Source organism: Oncorhynchus clarkii, chromosome 20, assembly GCF_045791955.1.
Source record: "Oncorhynchus clarkii lewisi isolate Uvic-CL-2024 chromosome 20, UVic_Ocla_1.0, whole genome shotgun sequence".
Lineage (NCBI taxonomy): Eukaryota > Metazoa > Chordata > Actinopteri > Salmoniformes > Salmonidae > Oncorhynchus > Oncorhynchus clarkii.
The window spans coordinates 76687624-76708224 of record NC_092166.1 but is presented as its reverse complement, the minus strand read 5'-3'; the positions used below and the strand labels follow the sequence as shown (position 1 = coordinate 76708224).

Here is a 20601-nt window from a genome sequence, read left to right as displayed (position 1 = left end):
CATTTCAATTAATAGGTGTGCCTTGTTAAAAGTTCATTAGTGGAATTTCTTTCCTTCTTAATGCGTTTGAGCCAATCAGTTGTGTTGTGAAAAGGTAGGGGGTATACAGAAGATAGCCCTATTTGGTAAAAGACCAAGTCCATATTATGGCAAGAACAGCTCAAATAAGCAAAGAGAAACGACAGTCCATCATCACTTTAATACATGACGGTCAGTCAATACGGAAAATTTCAAGAACTTTGAAAGTTTCTTCAAGTGCAGTTGCAAAAACCATCAAGCACTATGATGAAACTGGCTCTCATGAGGACTGCCACAGGAAAGGAAGACTCAGAGTTACCTCTGCTGCAGAGGATAAGTTCATTAGAGTTACAAGCCTCAGGAATTGCAGCCCAAATAAATGCTTCACAGAGTTCAAGTAACAGACACATCTCAACATCAACTGTTCAGAGGACACTGTGTGAATCAGGCCTTGATGGTTGAATTTCTGCAAAGAAACCACTACTAAAGGACACCAATAATAGGAAGAGACTTGCTTGGGCCAAGAAACATGAACAATGGACATTAGACTGGTGGAAATCTATCCTTTGGTCTGATGAGTCTAAATTTGAGATTTTTTGTTCAACCTCTGTATCATTTGTTTATCAACAGGACAATGACCCAACACACCCTCAGGCAGTGTAAGGGACGATTTGACCAAAAACGATAGTGATGGGAGTGCTGCATCAGAAGACCTGGCTTCCACAATCCCCCGACCTCAACCCAATTGAGATGGTTTAGGATGAGTTGGACCGCAGAGTGAAGGAAAAGCAGCCAACAAGTGCTCAGTCCCTCAAGACTGTTAGAAAAGCATTCCAGGTGAAGCTGGTTGAGATAATGCCAAGAGTGTGCAAAGCTGTCATCAAGGCAAAGGGTGGCTTCTTGGAAGAATCTAAAATATAAATTATATTTTTATTGGTTTAATACTTTTTTGGTTACTACATGATTCCATATGTGTTATTTCGTAGTTTTGATGTCGTCACTACTATTCTATAATGTAGAAAAGAGTAAAATTAAATAAAAACCCTTGAATGAGTAGGTGTATCTAAACTTTTGACTTGTACTGTATGCTGGGAGTGTGTGATTGGCTGCTTTTAGGGTGTGACAGAGGTGAGGGTACCACTTTCTTTTAATGTTATGAAGTTTGATCAAATAAAACATTTGGGTACATCTCAAAAGCATAAATTGGCTTCTTCATTTCCTTCACCTGCACTGAACAGGTAAAGCTAATTCCTAGTAGAAGGGAGAGATCCACCATATTGCTTTAACCAGTCTTGTTTTTCCAAGTTGTGAGAAGAGAAGATGCCAATTCAGACAATATTGAGATGTACCTTAACTTTCTCTTTCATAACAATAACACCCCCTACATGGTACAGTCGGGAATCAGGATCACTCTAGGATGGAACGATTTTAGCAAAACATGCTAATCAAGGAAGGATGATACTTTTTTGTGTGGCCCATGTACCAGCCTACAACAAAATCATTAAAGTAGAAAGGTAAAAACTTCTGTGATAAGTGTGCTGATATAGTGTAGAATAGTTAGTCACGTGGTGTATTGACGTCACGCCCACACACTGTTGTAAGTGACTTTCTCGCTACACACAGTCGTCTGCACGTCGTCGAAATGGCTGCATTTCTGCGATCCCTCAAATTTCCACGTTGTGTTGTCCGTTTTTCTGACCGTGATCTGTAGACCCTTTCCTGAAAACGTTTACGGACAACAGAAGAGCTTACAGATAAGCCATAATGGTAGCTCAATGTCGTTTGTTTTTTAGGCTAATCATTGCACACGGCTACTTGTTGTCGAGCTAGCTAGCTAACGTTAGCTAGGAAGTATGGTCACTCACGCCTACTGCTGGTGGTTGCATGACGTGTCCCGTAGTCGTAAACATGCATGTAAAACATGTCACCTTTTAACTAGGCAAGTCAGTTAAGAATAACTTCTTATTTACAATGACGGCCTAACCCGGACGATTCTGGGCCAATTGTGCGCTGCCCAATAGGACTCCCAATCACGGCCGGTTGTGATACAGCCTGGAATCTAACCAGGGTCTGTAGTGGCGCCTCGAGCACTGAGATGCAGTGCTTTAGACCGCTGCGCCACTCGGGAGTCCCACAATGATACGAACTAGTTAACGTTTGCTAACTAGGTAGCTACTGGTAGTTAATGTATTGGTATATTAAAAATGACCAGCTGTCAAAAGATGAGTAGACAAGCTAACTGTCTGAAAAGTACATTCAGGCAATGTGGCGTGCTAAACCATGCTTGCTTCCTGTTCGTCACATGTTTAGGTAAAGTTAAGTTAAGTTAGTGCCTTGCCGGGCAGAGGCAAAAGCCAATGCAGTTCGTCTCCAGTTAGCTATGTGTTCTACTTAACGTGTGCACATTGTGCATGCTACACCTCAAAGTAACTTCAACCGTGATCCCATCCTCCTTGAATATTTGTTGTGCTTGTCTTTCTGTCCAACCACATTACTCCCATAAACAAAGCTTGAATTTGGTTAATGACTTAAATATTTGCTGATTTATTTCAACCCTATTTGTTAGACATTTGTTTGATTCTCTGCCATGTTTAGGCCTAGTTATTTTAACAAAACATTTTTTTTCTGCCCAGGCTGAAAGCGTTATCAACTCTCTTGGCATTGTAGAAGATCAAGATGGAGAGAATGGAAGTACTGATGATGCAAACCTCCACGTAAGATTACTTATTTTGACATAATATTTTGTATTGTTATTTATTTAGCCATTATTTAACTAGGCAAGTCAGTTAAGAACAACTTCTTATTTACAATGACGAGCTACCCCGGCCAAACCCTAACCCAGATGATGCTGGGCCATTTGTGCGCTGCCCTATGGGACTCCCAATCACGGCCGGCTGCGCCACTTGGGAACCCCACAATACAAAGTCTACACAATTATTGTTACATCTCAGGATTGTGTGATAATGAAGTCTTTAAATGTATTGACTTTAAAAAAATTAAAAAAATCATGATAGCAGCCATGCACTCAGTTATGATTAACAGAGCTGACACAATGGAGTGTTGTAGCTCATGCTTTGTCATTTTGTGTTTGTACACATTAAAGTCTTAAAAGGCACCAGGTGTATTTTTTTTGGTTGGCTGAAGATTATGCTCACTTGCCCTGAGAAATTTTACAAGCTTTTTACATGCAGAAGTGCTATATTATATTGGCTGCTATTCACCTACACATAGGGGAGGAATTAGAAAGATCAGTACTGGAGTTCTTTGTGTTTTGGTTGTTCTCAGTAAAATAAAATAAAATTATCAAGCAGGTCTTAACTTGCCGGATTTCCATCAATTGTCAGTATTTTACTTAAACAATGGGGAGGAACTAGAAAGATCTGTTTTAGGCTACTGGAATGCTTTCTTGTTTTCACCTGCCCACTGGGGTAACCTCCGAGCAGGCTACATTTACTAAACTACTCACTACTTGACCCAGGCAATAAGAAAACGCTTAATGTCAGTCACTTGTACATCATTGTCCGTATGTCTAGGTGGAGCTCAATGTGTTCAGGGCCCAGTGGATGTCTGAACTGAAGCCCAACTCTGCGTCCAATGGGGGGAACCGAGGACTGTCGTCAAGAGCTGCAGACTTGAAAAGAAAACAGGAACTGGCCCGGGAGGAAAAAGTCAGCCATTTTGTTTCAGCCATTTAGAATAGTAGTTTTACAACAGATTTGACTGCATGCTAATAGTTGTCTTCACTATCGTTACCATATTTTGTTTCTTTGTCTTAGGCCAGAGAGTTGTTCCTTAAAGCTGTTGAGGAAGAAGAGAATGGAGCTGTTTATGAAGGTATGCATGTCTGTGAGACAAGTTGGGGAAAGCAAAATAGCACTCACTTTTGAAAATTAATATTTTGTCTCAGTATGGTTAAAATGATGGACCTTTTAAAGGGATGGTTCACCCAATTACAAAGTGACACATTGGTTTCCTTGCCCTCTAAGCAGTCTATGGACAAGGTATGACAGCAATCCATGCTTTGGTTTAGTTTAGTAATGTTTTAGCATTTGTGGCAAAACTCATTCAAGTCATGGAACTGATAGAATTTTTTTTGTGTGTCATGTCTAAAGGAGTCCCTTGATGGATTCTATAGGGCTTGACTACAAGCTCAGTCACTCACTGCTTTCTTTGTGATGTGCTAATGATCAAAGTATGTATCTAAAATTGATTGTGAAGCTCAACAAAGTATCTTATTGATGATTTATGAAATGATGCAGCAAAAATACTAATATCAGTACCATGACTTGAATGGGATTCTTGTGACTGTAGTTGGGATTGGGAATAATGGTTTTACATAAAAGCACAGCTAAACCCTTTTCCTGCCCTAATTTACAGCAATTAAGTACTATCGCAGGGCAATGCAGATTGTGCCTGACATTGAGTTCAAAATCAACTACAGTCGTTCCCCTGATCCAGATGGCGGGTAAGTCTTTTTATCTTAATACTTTGGCAATTTGTAACACTACATTGAATACCGTACACATTGAAAGTGTGCGCCATCTGAACTCATTGTCACTCCTCTTTTCCATACAAGTCCTACCATGTGTGACACTGCATATCTGTTTCCTAGCAATGAGAATGACATGGATGGTGAAATAGAGGATCTATTGGCCTACTTCCATCAGCAGCTCACTCTGCAAGACAACTCTCTGAAGATATGTGTTCCTGAGGTGGATATGGCTCAGATGCACATCTCAGGTAGGGAGAGCTCAGGCAATAATAATATATGCCATTTAGCAGATGACTTTATCCAAAGCAACTTAGTCATGTGTGCATACATTTTACGAATGGGTGGTACCGGGAATCGAACCCACTACCCTGGCATTAGTGCCATGCTCTACCAACTGAGCTACAAAGACCACCACAATTCAGGTCCTAGACAGAAGACATGAATAACATGTAAAAAGTAATGTTGGCAACTCCCATAATATGCTCCCACAGTGGTTTATTAAGACACACGGGTAAGTCTTCAGTGTTTCAATCCCACTGGGATCTTGGTCAGGATGGAAACGTCTCAATAAACCACTGTCTGGAAGCATATTAGATTGGCACTACTCTATTATTATACTGTATTTACGGTCTGGTTTCTGTCCCCAGCCCTGCCCCCAGAGGTCTTGATGTACATCTTCCGTTGGGTTGTGTCCCGTGATCTGGACCTGCGTGCCCTGGAGCAGCTCTCCTTAGTCTGTAGAGGCTTCTACATTTGTGCTAGGTCAGACCATAGACTATACAAATCCATCATATTTTCAATGAACATGGCTTGGATTCATTTTAATTCATGCCAGTGCTGTGAATGACTGGTCCTTACACTGGATCAAAACAGGCTCCTAAATGACGTATTGGTTTTTCAAATGGAACAGAGCTGATTATTTCCCCTCGGTGTTGATATTTCCTCAGGGACCCAGAGATTTGGCGTTCGGCCTGTCTGAGAGCGTGGGGCCGGAGCTGTACCAAACTGGTGCCCTTCAACTCCTGGAGGGAGATGTTTCTTGAGAGGCCACGTGTGCGCTTTGATGGTAAACATTTAAGGAACATTAGTTATTTATCTTTCTTAGAGAAAGAAAATCCCTTCTAAGATAAGTGGGATTGTTTCATAGACTAGTCTATTTCCTCAATACCAATGCACAGTTGGCATGTCTAGCTGCATAGCTAAAACTAGATTGAATTGACCAAATAAAACAATCTGTGGTTTTTCAATGTTGATTTTGAAGGTGTTTACATCAGCAAGACGGCATACATCCGTCAGGGAGAGGAGTCCCTTGATGGATTCTATAGGGCTTGGCACCAAGTGGAGTACTACAGGTAGGGTCCTCAGTCAGTCACTGGTTTCCTTGTTGTGATATGCTAATGATCTATCATGCAGTCAGATAAGACTAGGTGTACTGTTTGTGTCCCCAGATATCTGCGTTTTTTCCCTGATGGCCAAGTCATGATGCTGACCACACCTGAGGACCCACTGGTGACTGTTCCCCGTCTACGTAGCAGGAACACCAGGTATTTAGAACACAACATACACTCCAGACTTGGATGACAGTGTAACATTTCAGGGCAATAATAGTTTGTTTTTTGTCAGAACGATTTGATTTGTAACATTAATGGCTTTAATTTTCCCTTTACACAGGGTGGAGTCCATTATGTGTGGTCATTATCGTCTGTCGCAGGACACAGACAATCAAACCAAAGTCTTTGTTGTTGTCTCCAAGAGAAAAGAAGAGGTGATCACAGCATTGGACAGGGATAACTTGATGTGGAAAGTTATTAGCATATTTTCCATTCCTGTTATAACTTAAACCCAACAAGACAGGCAGTTTCCTCACACATTAACTGGGTCAACTGGTGCAGTGCAGGACACATAATACAAGGAGAAAATTACAAATGACCAAATTGTTAACACTTCAGACTTCTTAGACCCGTGTCATCGTCCACAGATGATTGAAGAGTGATTTGGCTGTCCAGTTCTGACTCCCTGTGTGTGTGTTCTCTTGACAGAAGGTGGCAGAGTACCAGAGAATCTCTCGGTTCTGCCGGCGGAACCCAGCGGCGCCCGAGACAGAACACAGCTTTCACGTGGGACTGCAGTTGTCCTCCGGGGGGCGCCAGAGCTTCAACAAGCTGAATTGGATCCACCATTCCTGCCACATCAACTACAGGTAATACACTGGTTATCCAGGGTTTGAATGCTGTCAAAATCAAGTCTATGAATGTCATTGCAAGAGAAAAATGATTGGGGACATAAAATGTTATATTAATGTTGACTTTTTCCTGCAGATCCACCGGCGAGACAGTTGTCACTGCCTTCGACTTGGACCAGATGTACGCATCCTTTTACTTTGCGCGCGTGAAGAGCTACACAGCATTTTCTGAACGCCCATTGTAGGGCAGCCGAGACAGAGTTTACACATCACCTAGACTAAATGCATAACTCTCTTCCTGTTGGTTTGTGGCTGAAATGTTTTTTAATGAATGTATGTATACCAATCAACTGCATCTGCTTCTAATCTAATGGTGTGAGTGGGTCACATAGCCATTCTGTTTTTGGCTGTCACAGAAAACAAAAATCATTCCTTCTTTTAAAGACTGGAGCGATGTCCAGAATGATGACATAAAATGGCATTAGTAGGATGTTTTTCACCTGTTCCCAACAATTAATGTTTTCACATTTTTGTTAATTCTGTAGTAAGCTATTTTCTCCCATCTGGGAGATCAACCGGAATAAACACGTGGGAACTACGTAGTTGTTTTTCTTGTCAGATTTAGGATGAGAGGGGACACACTCTACAGTAGTGTACTAAGCATTGCATTTGACTGCTCAAAGCATTTGGGATAAAATATTACACTATAAATTGAAGTTTTGAATTAAATTACATTTTTCGGTGGTTGTAGCTGCTTGGTGCAGTGAAAACATGTGGCCTACTTTGGTACAGGAGTTCACTAGCTTTTACAATCGAGGAAATGGAATCCGTGCAGCCAACTGAAATGTAAACCGTGCTGTCATCTGTGACTATAAAGCGTGCACACACACACCAACAACCAAAACACAACTCTTATAGAGTTCTTACACAACCCCAATCATAATACAACACTGCCCCATACCCAACACAAGAAAAAAATCCCAGGCACACATAATCCACCTATTACATATTCTAGGAACCCAGGGCTGAAAAGCTGAAACGGATTAGAAAAATATTTGATCTACTACATTAAATTTGTATCGGATTACAAAATATGATGATTGGAAGCTTGCTGCGTTGCATCACTACATTATCGTATTAAAGGTTCTATTTAGCAACATTTATCTAAATTCAATGCAAAAATGCAATTTAAAATTAGCTTTCCTCTCATGATAATGGTGAAATCTGATCTTTCACATGACCTTTGATAGTTGTCTAGGTGTCATGTTAGGGTGTGTCCTCATAAGCATTGTCATAATACTGTCATGTTTTCATGCTCTTCGGGGTCATGATTATAACCCATGGATCAAAGTCTGTGGATTGAAAACAGAGTATTTCCCATTTAATACTTTTGTTCACCAACCAGGGAAAATGAACATACAACAGAGGAAGAAATCATCAGAGATTGGTGAAATAACAATCCCCACAAGCTTGAAATTATTACTTATGGGGTGCATAACTAAACACACATTTTAAAAATTATTTATATCTATAATATAAATAAGCTTACTGTAAAATAGCTGGCTTAATAAGAAGCGAGAGATTCTGTAGCTAGGGAATATCCGTGTAAGTGATAATTGCAATGTGTCCTGAGGGTGATGATGCTAATGAGGAAGCAGCAATGGCTGTGACTTGATCAGAGTGCTCCATCTAGATTCTAGAATGATGCCTGAAATACACCATGGGAGATCCAGATGAAGCATGAATGCTTTTATTAATTCCAATCTCAGTGACATTACAAATGCAACAGCTTCGAGGCTGGCTTCACTTGCATTGTTAGAAAGCTGAGTACATTTCTACAGATTACTGTGTATACAAATCTGATTTTGCAGTCTATTCACAGATTGTGAGGACATAATAATGTTGTGTCCTGCTGTTTCTCTCTCAAAACGGCATTCATCTGACCACATTTCAACAGTTGATGACATAATTCATCTGACCACATTTACAAAAGTTGATTACATCATTCATCTGACCACATTTCAAAAGTTGATTACATCATTCATCTGACCACATTTCAACAGTTGATGACATCATTCATCTGACCACATTTACAACAGTTGATTACATCATTCATCTGACCACATTTCAACAGTTGATGACATCATTCATCTGACCACATCTCAACAGTTGATGACATCATTCATCTGACCACATTTACAACAGTTGATGACATCATTCATCTGACCACATCTCAACAGTTGATGACATCATTCATCTGACCACATTTCAACAGTTGATGACATCATTCATCTGACCACATCTCAACAGTTGATGACATCATTCAGCTGACCACATTTCAACAGTTGATGACATCATTCATCTGACCACATTTCAACAGTTGATGACATAATTAATCTGACCACATTTCAAAGGACACCCAGAACTACATCATTCATCCAGCCACATTTCAACAGTAGATTACATCCTTCAGTTGATTTAGGTTGCGTTTAAATTGGTCTTTTGACCAATCATATCAGATCTTTTCACATCAGATCTACTTCAGAGCTGATCTGATTGGTCAAAAGACCAATTAGTGAAGAAGAAAATCTGCATTGGACCGTATGTGTAAACCCAGCCATAGATAAGCACTTTAAAAGGCTTTCAAAGCGAGACACATCTCTACAACAGAAGTTGGCGATTTGGCCCCTGTATTTCATAATTAAGGCATACATGGACTATAATACAATTCCATAACGAAGGGAAAAAGTTCAACATATAGGTAGCAACATCTATTAAGGCAACGCTTTGGAGAAAACACAATAGTCACATCATGGCTTGATGTAACTTTTATCCTGATTCAATCTAATGAGGGAAACACTAGTGTAAGAGGGAGGAATGGGTTTAAAACACAGCACATATATTTAAACTATATTAAATATGATACAGAGTTTAAGTTTGGTTTATAATTGTATTAATTGTTTTCCGCATTCCATGGAGATGAGGTTGAAATTCTCAGCACATATAACAGTAAAATGGTAACTTTGGGTTCAGAGAGATAATGAGAATATATGTCATATAATAATAAGCCATTTAGCAGACGCTGTTATACAAAGTGATTTACAGTCATGTATGCATACATTAATATCATATGGGGCTGAATTCTGAGGGCTGAGTAGACACATTTAACTATTTCAACACACTTCATCTATTTTTAACACAATCCATGACACTATCAGTGTGATTTTAGCTTTTTGTTGTATAATGTGTTGCAATAAAGTAGGAAATAAATATTCCAACTGGGAAAAGATTAGATAGAAACTAAATTGCTACTGTAGAGGAATAGTCACGGACACCCAGAACTAAAATCGCACAATTGTGTCAGATGCTCGATTTATGTTACCTGTATCTGTCCACAAGAGATTAGGGCTCTCATAAAATGTCCTTGTATGTAAACTATTGCTACAACAACAGCATTATCTAAAGCAAGACCTAAAATAAAACTGAATTTATAGTATTTCTTGTTCACATAAAATATTGTTCTGATCAGTGCCATTTTAACGGACAAATACCTTTCAAACCTGTTTGACTGATACAGACAATAGACAAATCTATTATTGAAACTGGTTTTAAACTAAACTTTACAATGCAAACGATGAAGGTGAACCTCTCTAAAGTTACTCAGTGGACACATTTGACTCCGACAGCCTTGTCTCTATGCAAGGGAAACCCCAAAATAGATTTTTGTCCTGATTTGTCCAATCAGGACACAATCTAGCATGTAGACAAGTGCATATGTTGTGAATTAAAACATGGAAAAACATTGTTATTTCTGTATGGGTCAAGGTTGCTTAATAAAGCAATGTCCCACCAGACATTATCGAAAATCTTGTGCAGCATTAAAAGGAAGTGGGTATCTGGGGCTGTTCTGTACTGTGCTCCCTCTGCTATCCTTGTTACTTAACTGTAAAGAACTTAGATTCAATATGAAGAGTAACAGACAGCGGTGTGCAAAACGTTAGGAATCTCTTTCAGATTAACATGGCTTTTCTTATATTGTGAATAAACTAGCTATGCTCTTCTAATACATTTCTTCATAAGAAATCCTACATCGCTCCTAGCAATAGTACATACATAGTAGATATGCACAAAAGTTAGGATTGTGAGGTTATTCAAGCTTCAGTCCGCCCGCACTTTCCTGTGTGTAATGGTTTCCGTGGGTGTCACTCCATTCGCATGGCCATTCAGGGAATCAACAGAGCCATTCTGGTGATACGCCTTCTTTTGGGAAACACGGTGTTTCTTGTAAGTCTAAAAACAGAGGGAAGAAGTCAACACATTAGGATCAGCTCAAAATCTGAAGAACACTACTGTAGACAATGCACGGTTTTATTTAACCCCGTCACCACCAGTGTAAAATACTTAACACCATAATGAATTGAAATAATGTCTAATTAATGCAAGAGTTTTACATTTGCTCACCTGAATGTAGAAGTTTGAGAAAAGGGCAATAAGCGAGGCCATATAGAATATTTGGAAAAACAGCCAGCCTCTGGGGAAACCACATGGCCAAATGACTGCACAGATGGTCTGGGACATGGTCAAAAAGAATTGCATCTATAGAGGAATGAGACAAAAATGTAATTAATTGTTTGTAAACTAAGTCAACACCAATGCACACATGCACGCACACACAGTATGCATAAATAAATACCATTGATCCAATGGCCTACAGAATACCTTAAATGGATGGGGGAAATATTGCACTTTCAATCTATACTAATGGTTCATGTTTTTGTTTCATCTCATTGGGCCTTTGTCACATTCACTAAAACCCTGAGATTGGCTGAGCTATACACTGGATGACACAGGAGGTTGGTGGCACCTTAATTGGGGAGAACAGGCTTGTGGGAATGACCGGAGTGGAATGGTATCAAATACAGTGTTCCATTTGCTCCGTTCCGGACATTATGAGCCGTTCTCCCCTCGGCAGCCTCCACTATGGTTGATAACTATGGATGTGAAATGACATCTCTGAGGTTTGAAACAGGGACATGCAGGCTCACCAGCTGGCCTTGTGTGATATATCTCTTCCACCATAGATAGGGCCGTATGGCCGGGACAGCAGAGAGCCCATAGTAAGAGTACATCAGGACATGGATGAAGCTGTTGAGGGAGGCACCAAAGTAGGCTGAGGAAGAGACAGGAGAGAGGGGGTGGATGAATCATCTAGAGTACCGTAGCAGGGTCAGAGACATCAGTGAAATACAAAATTACAATTCTTGCTGTTTTATAATAGTAAGAAATAGCCACGTCAATGGCATACAGTAGAAAGCAGCTGAGGTGTTCATTCTCAGAGAGTCCACTGTAAAACACAGAGAGCTGTAAGACATAGGTCAGTGTCCTGTTCTAGGACACAGTGTGCCACACTGTCAGTGTAAAGCAATTAGGAGGTGAGTGTATGGTATATCACTGAAAAAATGCATGCTGTGCAGTCCTGAAATAGCAGTAGGTTCAATTCACACTTAATTTCTTTACCATTTAACAACGGATCAAATTCATTTGAAAGTATCTCAGTCACAGAATCAATTCAAGACAAACATGTCATCTATAACACCTGTATAGCTACTTAAAAAGATAACATACAGTACACTCTTCGGGGGAAAAAAAGGTGCTTTCTAGAACCTAAAGGGGTTATTTGGCTGTCCCCATAGGATAATCCTTTGAAGAGCCCTTATTGGTTCCAGGTAAAAACCCTTTTGGGTTCCATGAAAAACTTGTCCAGAGGGTTCTGTGGCTCAGTACCGGTACCACCTGTATATAGCCTCGTTATTGTTATGTCATTTTCTTGTGTTACTTCTTGATTTGATAAAAAAAAAAAAAAAAACTTTAGTTTATTTAGTAAATAAAAGTATATTTATTCAACTGCATTGTTGGTTAAGGGCTTGTAAGTAAGCATTTCACAGTAAGGTGAAATGCCTGTTGTATTCGGCGCAGCCCCCTCCTGTACTCCCTGTTTACCCATGACCGTGTGGCCATGCACGCCTCCAACTCAATCATCAAGTTTGCAGATGAAACTATAGCGGTAGTCCTTATTACCAACAACGACGAGACGGCCTACAGGCAGGAGGTGAGGGCCCTCGGAGTGTGGTGTCAGGAATATAACCTCTCACGCAACGTCAACAAAACAAAGGAGGGCCTCCCGGGTGGCGCAGTGGTCTAGGGCACTGCATCGCAGCGCTAGCTGTGCCACCAGAGACTCTGGGTTCGCACCCAGGCTCTGTCGCAGCCGGGCCGAGACCGGGAGGTCCGTGGGGCGACGCACAATTGGCCTAGAGTTGGGTTTGGCCGGTAGGGATATCCTTGTCTCATCGAGCACTAGCAACTCCTGTGGCGGGCTTGGCGTCAATATGGATTGGGGATGCTACCTCTGCTGTTTCCTGAAGTCCACGATCATCTCCTTTGTTTAATTACTTAAAAATCATACAATGTGATTTTCTGGATTTTTGTTTTAGATTCCGTCTCTCACAGTTGAAGTGTACCTATGATAAAAATTACAGACCTCTACATGCTTTGTAAGTAGGAAAACCTGCAAAATCGGCAGTTTATCAAATACTTGTTCTCCCCACTGTAGATACTTTGTACCTGTTTCCTCCAGCATCTTCACAAGGTCCTTTGCTGTTGTTCTGGGATTGATTTGCACTTTTCACACAAAAGTACCTTCATCTCTAGGGGGCAGAACGTGCATCCTTCCTGAGCGGTATGACGGCTGCGTGGTCCCATGGTGTTTATACTCGCGTACTATTGTTTGTCCCAAGGATGAACCAAACTTGTGGAGGTCTACAATTTTTTCTGAGGTCTTGGCTGATTTCTTTTGATTTTTCCATGATGTCAAGCAAGGAGGCACTGAGTTTGAAGGTAGGCCTTGAAATACATCCACTGGTACACCTCCAATTGACTCAAATTATGTCAATTAGCTTATCAGAAGCTTCTAAGGCCATGACATCATTTTCTGGAATTTTCCAAGCTGTTTAAATGCACAGTCAACTTAGTGTATGTAAACTTCTGACCCACTGGAATTGTGATAGATTATTTCACTTATAAATCACTGTGTCTGCAAACAATTGTTGGAAAAATGACTTGTGTCATGCACAAAGTAGATGTCTTAACCGACTTGCCAAAACTGTAGTTTGTTAACAAGGAATTTGTGGAGTGGTTGAAAAACGAGTTTTAATGACTCCAACCTAAGTGTACTTCCGACTTCAACTGTATATACTGTATTCTATACCATCTACTGCATCTTGCCTATGCCACACGACCATTGCTCATCCATATATTTATATGTACATATTCTTATTCATCCCTTTACATTTGTGTGTATAAGGTAGTCGTTGTGAATTTGTTAGATTACTTGTTAGATATCACTGCACTGCCGGAACTAGAAGCACAAGCATTTCGCTACACTCGCATTAACATCTGCTAACCATGTGTATGTGACCAATAAAATTTGATTTCATTTGAAAACACTCAGTCACCACAGTGTTGAGGATAGAAGGGGAATTTTGAGGTAAAACACTCACAGTGACCACAGGGCACCCAGTTCATGACGAACCACCAGATGTTGAGCATGCTAGCGTGGTGGTAGATGTGCAGAAACGTGATCTGATGGTTGTTCTTCCGTAGGATGAAGAAGAAGGTGTCCATAAACTCTATGACCTTGGAGAAGTAGTACCACCACAGCACATTTATGATCTGAGACGAGAAAAAAATATAAGAAGAAGAGTCAAGCTTTCAAGCAATACAATGTATTTTCTAGTAGTTCCCTTTCCTGCAAGGACATACTCAATGTTCCTCCTGAGAGGCATACATCGGCAGATTTGTATTTTACCTAATGAGGACTGGCCAGTGCAAATAATTTGACCAAAAAGGTTACATGTTCTGAGAGACAAAGATGATCATCTGCACATACAGGCCTATGAAATATCTATTAAGGACAAAGTGAAAAATAAGTTAATTCACTTCTGCAACAGCAGGGACTCTTATACATGTTTTAATCAGAGCAGAACTGCAATCCAATCGCACATTTCAGTGAGAACAAGTTTCCTCTCAGTGTTCAATGTTCCCAAGGGACATTACAGAGAGTAACTACCGATGACACAGCAGTACAGATTAAATAGACTGGCTGTCTGACTCTGTGGCTTATCTGTTAGGATTTGCAGGTACTGTCTGACATAAATTGTACCAATAGAATTGTTAGCCACCATGACAAAAATAGCTGGAGAGAACAAAGTACATATTGATCTGGAAATATCATAAAAGGAATGAGTGACAGGGTGAAGTCCAGCTGGTGTCTGGTGACGATGCATTTGTTACCCCATATACAGTCCATATTTTGAACCTAACACAGATTGTTTTATATAAAATTCTATATAAGTGAACAGAGGGGTGACATATTGAGTAAGACCGTCTTACCTTGGTATCTGTTTCTCCCGCACTGTGTGTGTCTTGGCAGTAGAAGTTATAACCCCCTTGCCACACAGCAGACACCATCTGGAGACAGACCACAAGGTGATGTAGAAACACAGACTGCCATGTCTTTGACATCTTCAAACAACTTGAATCACCCAAATACTGCACTACCCTTGTAATATCAAATGTATATCATTATTGTACTGCAAGTGGCACAAGATCCACATTTTAAATCACCTGCAACATCAATTTGCTTTCTCCCACCCAAAAGCTGATTGAAAAACTGTTTACATTGGCATTTAGGATGCTAGCTTCACATACTTGCTGCAGGAGTGGAAGTAGTGGACAATATTATATCCCAGAGTCTGTCCTCTCCATTTAGCCTCCTTAACCAGCGATAATATCATTATTCTTTTTGTTGCCACTGCAACATTGGGTCCCTGTATTTGTTTGTTATTGAGCAGGCCAGTGATGTGACAGTTTTTAAATAGAGCCCTTGTTCACACGTTTCATCTAATTTGGGATAGCTATGGAAATAGCTCTGCCTTTATCCACCACTGCCTTGAATAACTAACAAAAAGGAGTTAAATGTAAAGCATCTAAAGACATAACAAGATTCAGGTTCAGCTTCAAGTGTTTTGTGCTCAATATGACATCAAACTCAGAGCAGAATTGCCCCCCTGGTTATGTTCTACTGAAAAAAACATGGTTCTGAGGAATATTAAGCTTTCCCACAGGATTTTAGTGCATTTGGCTCGAGACAGGACCCATTCCAGAACAGGATGGTAAAAAAAGTGCAAAGCAGGGATCTAATTACGTTGATGACTTCGAGACATACAGTGTCATTATCCGATGATTGTGGCACCAGGAGAGTGACTGCCCTGCATGTGCCCATGGGGATGAAAGCAGAACAAGGACAGGCCTGGGATTGGCAGATGTGGTGCTCCACTGAACTGGGTAATCCCGAAACATGCAGAGGACTCATTGAAAAACAACCCAAAAGTCTCTACAGAGAGAGTGTCTAATCATTCAACAATACTACTGTCATTGTCATGCCTTTTGTTGTTTTAAATGTGCTGCTGCATTGACATTTTTACTGTGTTTTAACAGCACGATTATCAACAACAATATGCTGCAGGCTGGGCTATGTCCCTTAAGTTATAATGCACTATTTATTACTAATACACTACTACTAAATCGTCTTTATTCATATTATGTAGCTCAAAACAAAGTGTCACAAGATCCAAATGTCCATATAGATTTGGGCGGAACAGGGCTGATTCGTGATATTAGCGAAGACGCAGTTTCCTGCAGAAAAACCTGTTTTAATTAGCTTAAGATCCAGCGCATTCCAATCGATAATTGCCTATCTAAAAGGCAGAGTGAGCTCAGGATCTGTTTCTAAACCTAAAGCCTTTATTGTGGCCAGCTTGCATCCCACAGTAACTTCAGGAACCTACAAACCCCAGGCCTATGCCCTTGATTATTTTGCTCTTCAGTGTGGCTATTTAAAACACATGTTAAATCAACCCACACCAATAACATTTTTAAAATGCAATTTATATACGTGTCGTAGACATGGGATAACAGCAAGCAACTGCTTTGTACTTCAATTGGAATCGTGTGGCATTGATTTATGAGGGCTAAAAGTTCACCCCAAAGCAGGGGTAGAGTCAGAACGGGCGAGTTTAATGATTTACACAGCATGGGCACAGCCAATCTTTTGAGGGGTTATGCAATGCAGACCGAATTGAGCCCATTTGGCCAGGGTGGTGAGAACAGACAAGACTTTAGACTTACAGGTGTGTGGAGAAGACTTTGTCCCTCGGGATCCGTATAACTAGCTCATGACATTTAGATAATGTCATATTACACTATATATATATATATATATATATATATATATTACACTATGTTGACATATTTACTACCACAACTGATTACACTACAGAAAGCATTGGCAGCTCACTCTCTCTCCAGTCTCATTACGCTATACAATAATTAGGGATAATGCTATCAACTACTAGCCTAGATATCCACTGAGGATACAGACAGTTCATCAGTATATACTGTCAACAGTTTCAGAATTAGACGTTGCAACTTCAAACATTCTAATAATAGTAGCAGGTTTTCAGAAAACAATTTAGGGTTGTGTTGAGGTTGGGTGAGAGATTTGTTTGTGTTAACAACGATCCTGTCAGAGACCAGCTGTGCCCCACTCACTCCCCCACAGCACTGTGTCCCGGGGTGGCATCAGTGCAAGACGCCATTTGTGTCTAATCCGAATCAAAGATCACAGTTTCCCTCATCCTCACAGAGTCCTTTAACCACTTCTACCAGTCACCCGATCCTCTCACTTCCCCTCATCTGCCAGCAGTGTTGCACTGCGATGATACCAACACCACCTTCAGGTGCAGCCTGCCTACCTCATAGAACATATAGAAAGATAATAGAGTGAGGGCCAGATTGTAGAGCACCAGGAGGCCCTGGCAAGACACCGGCTGTCTGTGTCTCATGTACTTGGGCCCCAGCCATACGATCAGCAAGTACATGAGTGTTAGTGCAAAGGTTGGAGGGTAGTTGTCTAGCAGCAGCCATCCCTGTACCCGTTCATCTGAAATACATAGACAGACAACAGCCTGGTATTACAACATACAGTAGAATGTTCCCTTTTTTTCGGAACCTTATTCCCATATTTACTGTATCCCCTGAACCAGTGCGATAGCAGTGAGCGTAGAGAGGGGCACAGATGTAGGATCTTAATTTGACCTATGTTGTTCACAGCAAAATAATCCTGCATTAACAGGATTTCAAGATTTAGTATATAATGTTGCTTGATCGGTGGTTAGGCTATTAGCTGGCCATAAGTAGGCTACATGAAAAGTGCAATAGTGTTTATATAACCGTGTGTTAGTGTGGGTTTTCAGTGAAATTCTGTAAATCACAAAGCTCATCAGCAACAGAAAAGTGATCAAATTAAGATCCTACATCTGTAGCTACACTGCAGGGCAGGCATATTGCTTGGAGAGGGCAAGAGAACACAACACAGTTTGAGTGAGAATTGGCAGTGACTACCGAAGCATGTTTGTTTAACTCCTGGAAAGGTTATGCTAGAATCATGGAGATGCAAAAAAATCTGGTGCATTCCACTGGAAGACCATATATTAACACATAAGGCAAACATTTTGTGAGGAGATATATGGTGATAAATCATTTTATGTCAATAGTCCATAACTAAGCATTTATTCATATGATAATTATTATACTGTAATTTAATCTACAGTAATGCAACAGTAATAACACTTACCTCTGGGACCCATCCATGAGTCTATGTACGTGTTAAGTTTATGATTAAAAGCCTCCATTTCTAACCTGAATAGACAGATGAGAGAGTACCTACAGTCACACATTGCAGCTTATCACCAGAGCCATAGTTACATTATACACTCTGATAGACTGAAATGTATGGTAAACTACTACCACTTAGGTAAGGGATCATCAACTAGATTCAGCCGGGGGACGATTTGTTCTTGAGCGGATGGACAGGGGGTCGGAAAACATAATTGCAAATAATTTGTCAACTGCAAATTGACCGCAAGGAGCCCTAACGGATATAATATTTCCAAAATTAAAATCACTTGGATCTGATTTGCTGGTGTTTTTACAGTCTTTTATGTCCAACAATAAAATAATTTAAAAATATATATATTATTACAAGTCATCACTCACAATATCTATATATTTTTTTTGCTCAGAAACTTAGGGGCTAAATAAAATCACGCACAGAAATACAAACCTAAACATTTACATTATTCTATTGACCCAGATCATTTCTGGGTCAATAGAGGTCAATTACTTTCTCTTTATTGTGAGTGATGACTTGATAACTGACTTGTCTCAAAATAGTGTCCTTTGATCAGATCTAACCAGCACATAAACATGTCGTTAAAGTTTTCTAATAAAAACAATGCAAAAAAGAGAGAGAGAGAGCATCATAACCAAATAGCGCTACAATTTATTATATATAGCAGGAAAGTTAGATAGCTCATGGCTGCTGTGCTGGATCAGGATGCAGGCTACGACACTAGGCTACTGTCCAAGTTTAGTCTTGTAGACAAATCCTATATTATAATTATGTCTTTAGCGAAAAGTAAAATGTCTAAATCATTAGCCCAACTCTTATCGCACACACATCGCAAACAACAATCGCAATCGTTCGCGTCACAGAGGTCACCGATTCAGGATCAATTGTTTTACATAGCCTACATACATGATCTAGCTAGCGAGACATGAACTAGTATGAAATCGCTGCTAAAAGTAGATTATCAAGTATATCAATTATGTATGCTTAATACTGTTACAGCATTTCCACAACTCAAAAAAATAAAAAAAATAAGACTATCTTATTTCCAACCACATTCTAGCTCATAAAACGTACCTCTGGAGGATGCGTAATCTTGCCTGCCCAGGTCCCAAAGCACAAACGTGCAGCCTCGTCGGTCAGTGGATACAGCGGGAGAAACACATGAACTCAGTCTATATGGCAAATTGTCCTGAGCGTCATAAGTGACGAGATCTAGCTATTAGGCTATCATCTTCAGATGGTAGATAATTGGCTATCAGACACCCGAATGGCCTACCTCATTGGCAGTGATCATCACACAATGTGATTTGACCGTTTGCTGATGTTGGCGTCCCACTTAAACTAGGTTTCCATTCAATTGGCGACAGATTTTCATGTGAATATTTTACAACCGGCATAAAAAATATGGGCATTTTCCTACCAATTGTTTTTCCACCAAACCGACTTGTTGCAAATAAAAATCAGTGCGTGATGACATAGTGCACACAACATGTACCGTTTCTTTTAAATTCAATGTGTTTATAGCATTTTGAACTCTACCGATTGTTTTGTGACAAAAACTGTTGCATTAAATAGCAAATGTGCCTACTCTGGTCTTGTCATGTGCGCTCTAGCCAACAGCGTGTAGATACAGTGCTGGTAAACTGTGCGGGTAGCTAGCTACATGATGAGATTATTATAGAGCGGTCAAGCATCGATCATCATTTATTGGAAATGAGCATCAAACTCATCACCGTGCAGTGTCTCCATCCTGTAAAGTTTAGCATTATTTAATCTGTAGCATAATAAACTGCATGGTTTGCTGAGTAGTGAAAATCTTGGTTGTAGAGGCAAGTTTTAAATGCACAACTGCGCATTTACATATGCCAAAGAGCTATTATCTTTTAGCCAATGTGCTTAATAATATTTGTGCGCTCTTTTACATTTTGCCTGGGCTACAGACACCCGGGATGTACATTGTAGTCGAGACAAGGTTACTCGTGAGGTTTTATTCGTAGCCTATAGTATAGGTGACATGCTGGATTTAGAAAAAGTGACAAGAAAACGTGCCCAATGGCCTATGCCCCAATGCTGCGTTCACGGGAATTTCTGATTTGC

At 40.2% G+C, this 20601-nt stretch overlaps 2 protein-coding genes across 3 annotated transcripts; one reads left to right on the top strand and one right to left on the bottom strand.

The window, feature by feature from the left end:
- The first annotated feature begins 1604 nt into the window (after positions 1-1604).
- LOC139376928 (F-box only protein 9-like) lies at positions 1605-7397 on the top strand. Of its 2 annotated transcripts, none has more exons than XM_071119939.1 (13): positions 1605-1785; positions 2652-2732; positions 3552-3686; positions 3795-3852; positions 4396-4483; positions 4631-4758; positions 5158-5272; positions 5458-5576; positions 5772-5862; positions 5959-6054; positions 6182-6275; positions 6550-6710; positions 6829-7397. In XM_071119939.1, exons 1-13 carry the CDS (start codon positions 1783-1785, stop codon positions 6935-6937), a joined length of 1278 nt encoding a protein of 425 aa, XP_070976040.1. In that variant the 5' UTR covers positions 1605-1782; the 3' UTR covers positions 6938-7397. The 2 variants fall into 2 exon arrangements, with proteins under 2 accessions (XP_070976040.1, XP_070976041.1); XM_071119940.1 differs by having other exon boundaries at positions 1606-1785; positions 6553-6710; positions 6829-7290.
- Positions 7398-8426: 1029 nt separating this feature from the next.
- LOC139376926 (ELOVL fatty acid elongase 5) lies at positions 8427-19813 on the bottom strand. Its single transcript, XM_071119933.1, has 8 exons — positions 19579-19813; positions 18448-18512; positions 17567-17754; positions 15144-15221; positions 14252-14423; positions 11738-11862; positions 11154-11288; positions 8427-10982 (listed from the first exon to the last, which is right to left on the bottom strand). Exons 2-8 carry the CDS (start codon positions 18503-18505, stop codon positions 10851-10853), a joined length of 888 nt encoding a protein of 295 aa, XP_070976034.1. The 5' UTR covers positions 18506-18512; positions 19579-19813; the 3' UTR covers positions 8427-10850.
- Between the last annotated feature and the right edge of the window lie 788 nt (positions 19814-20601).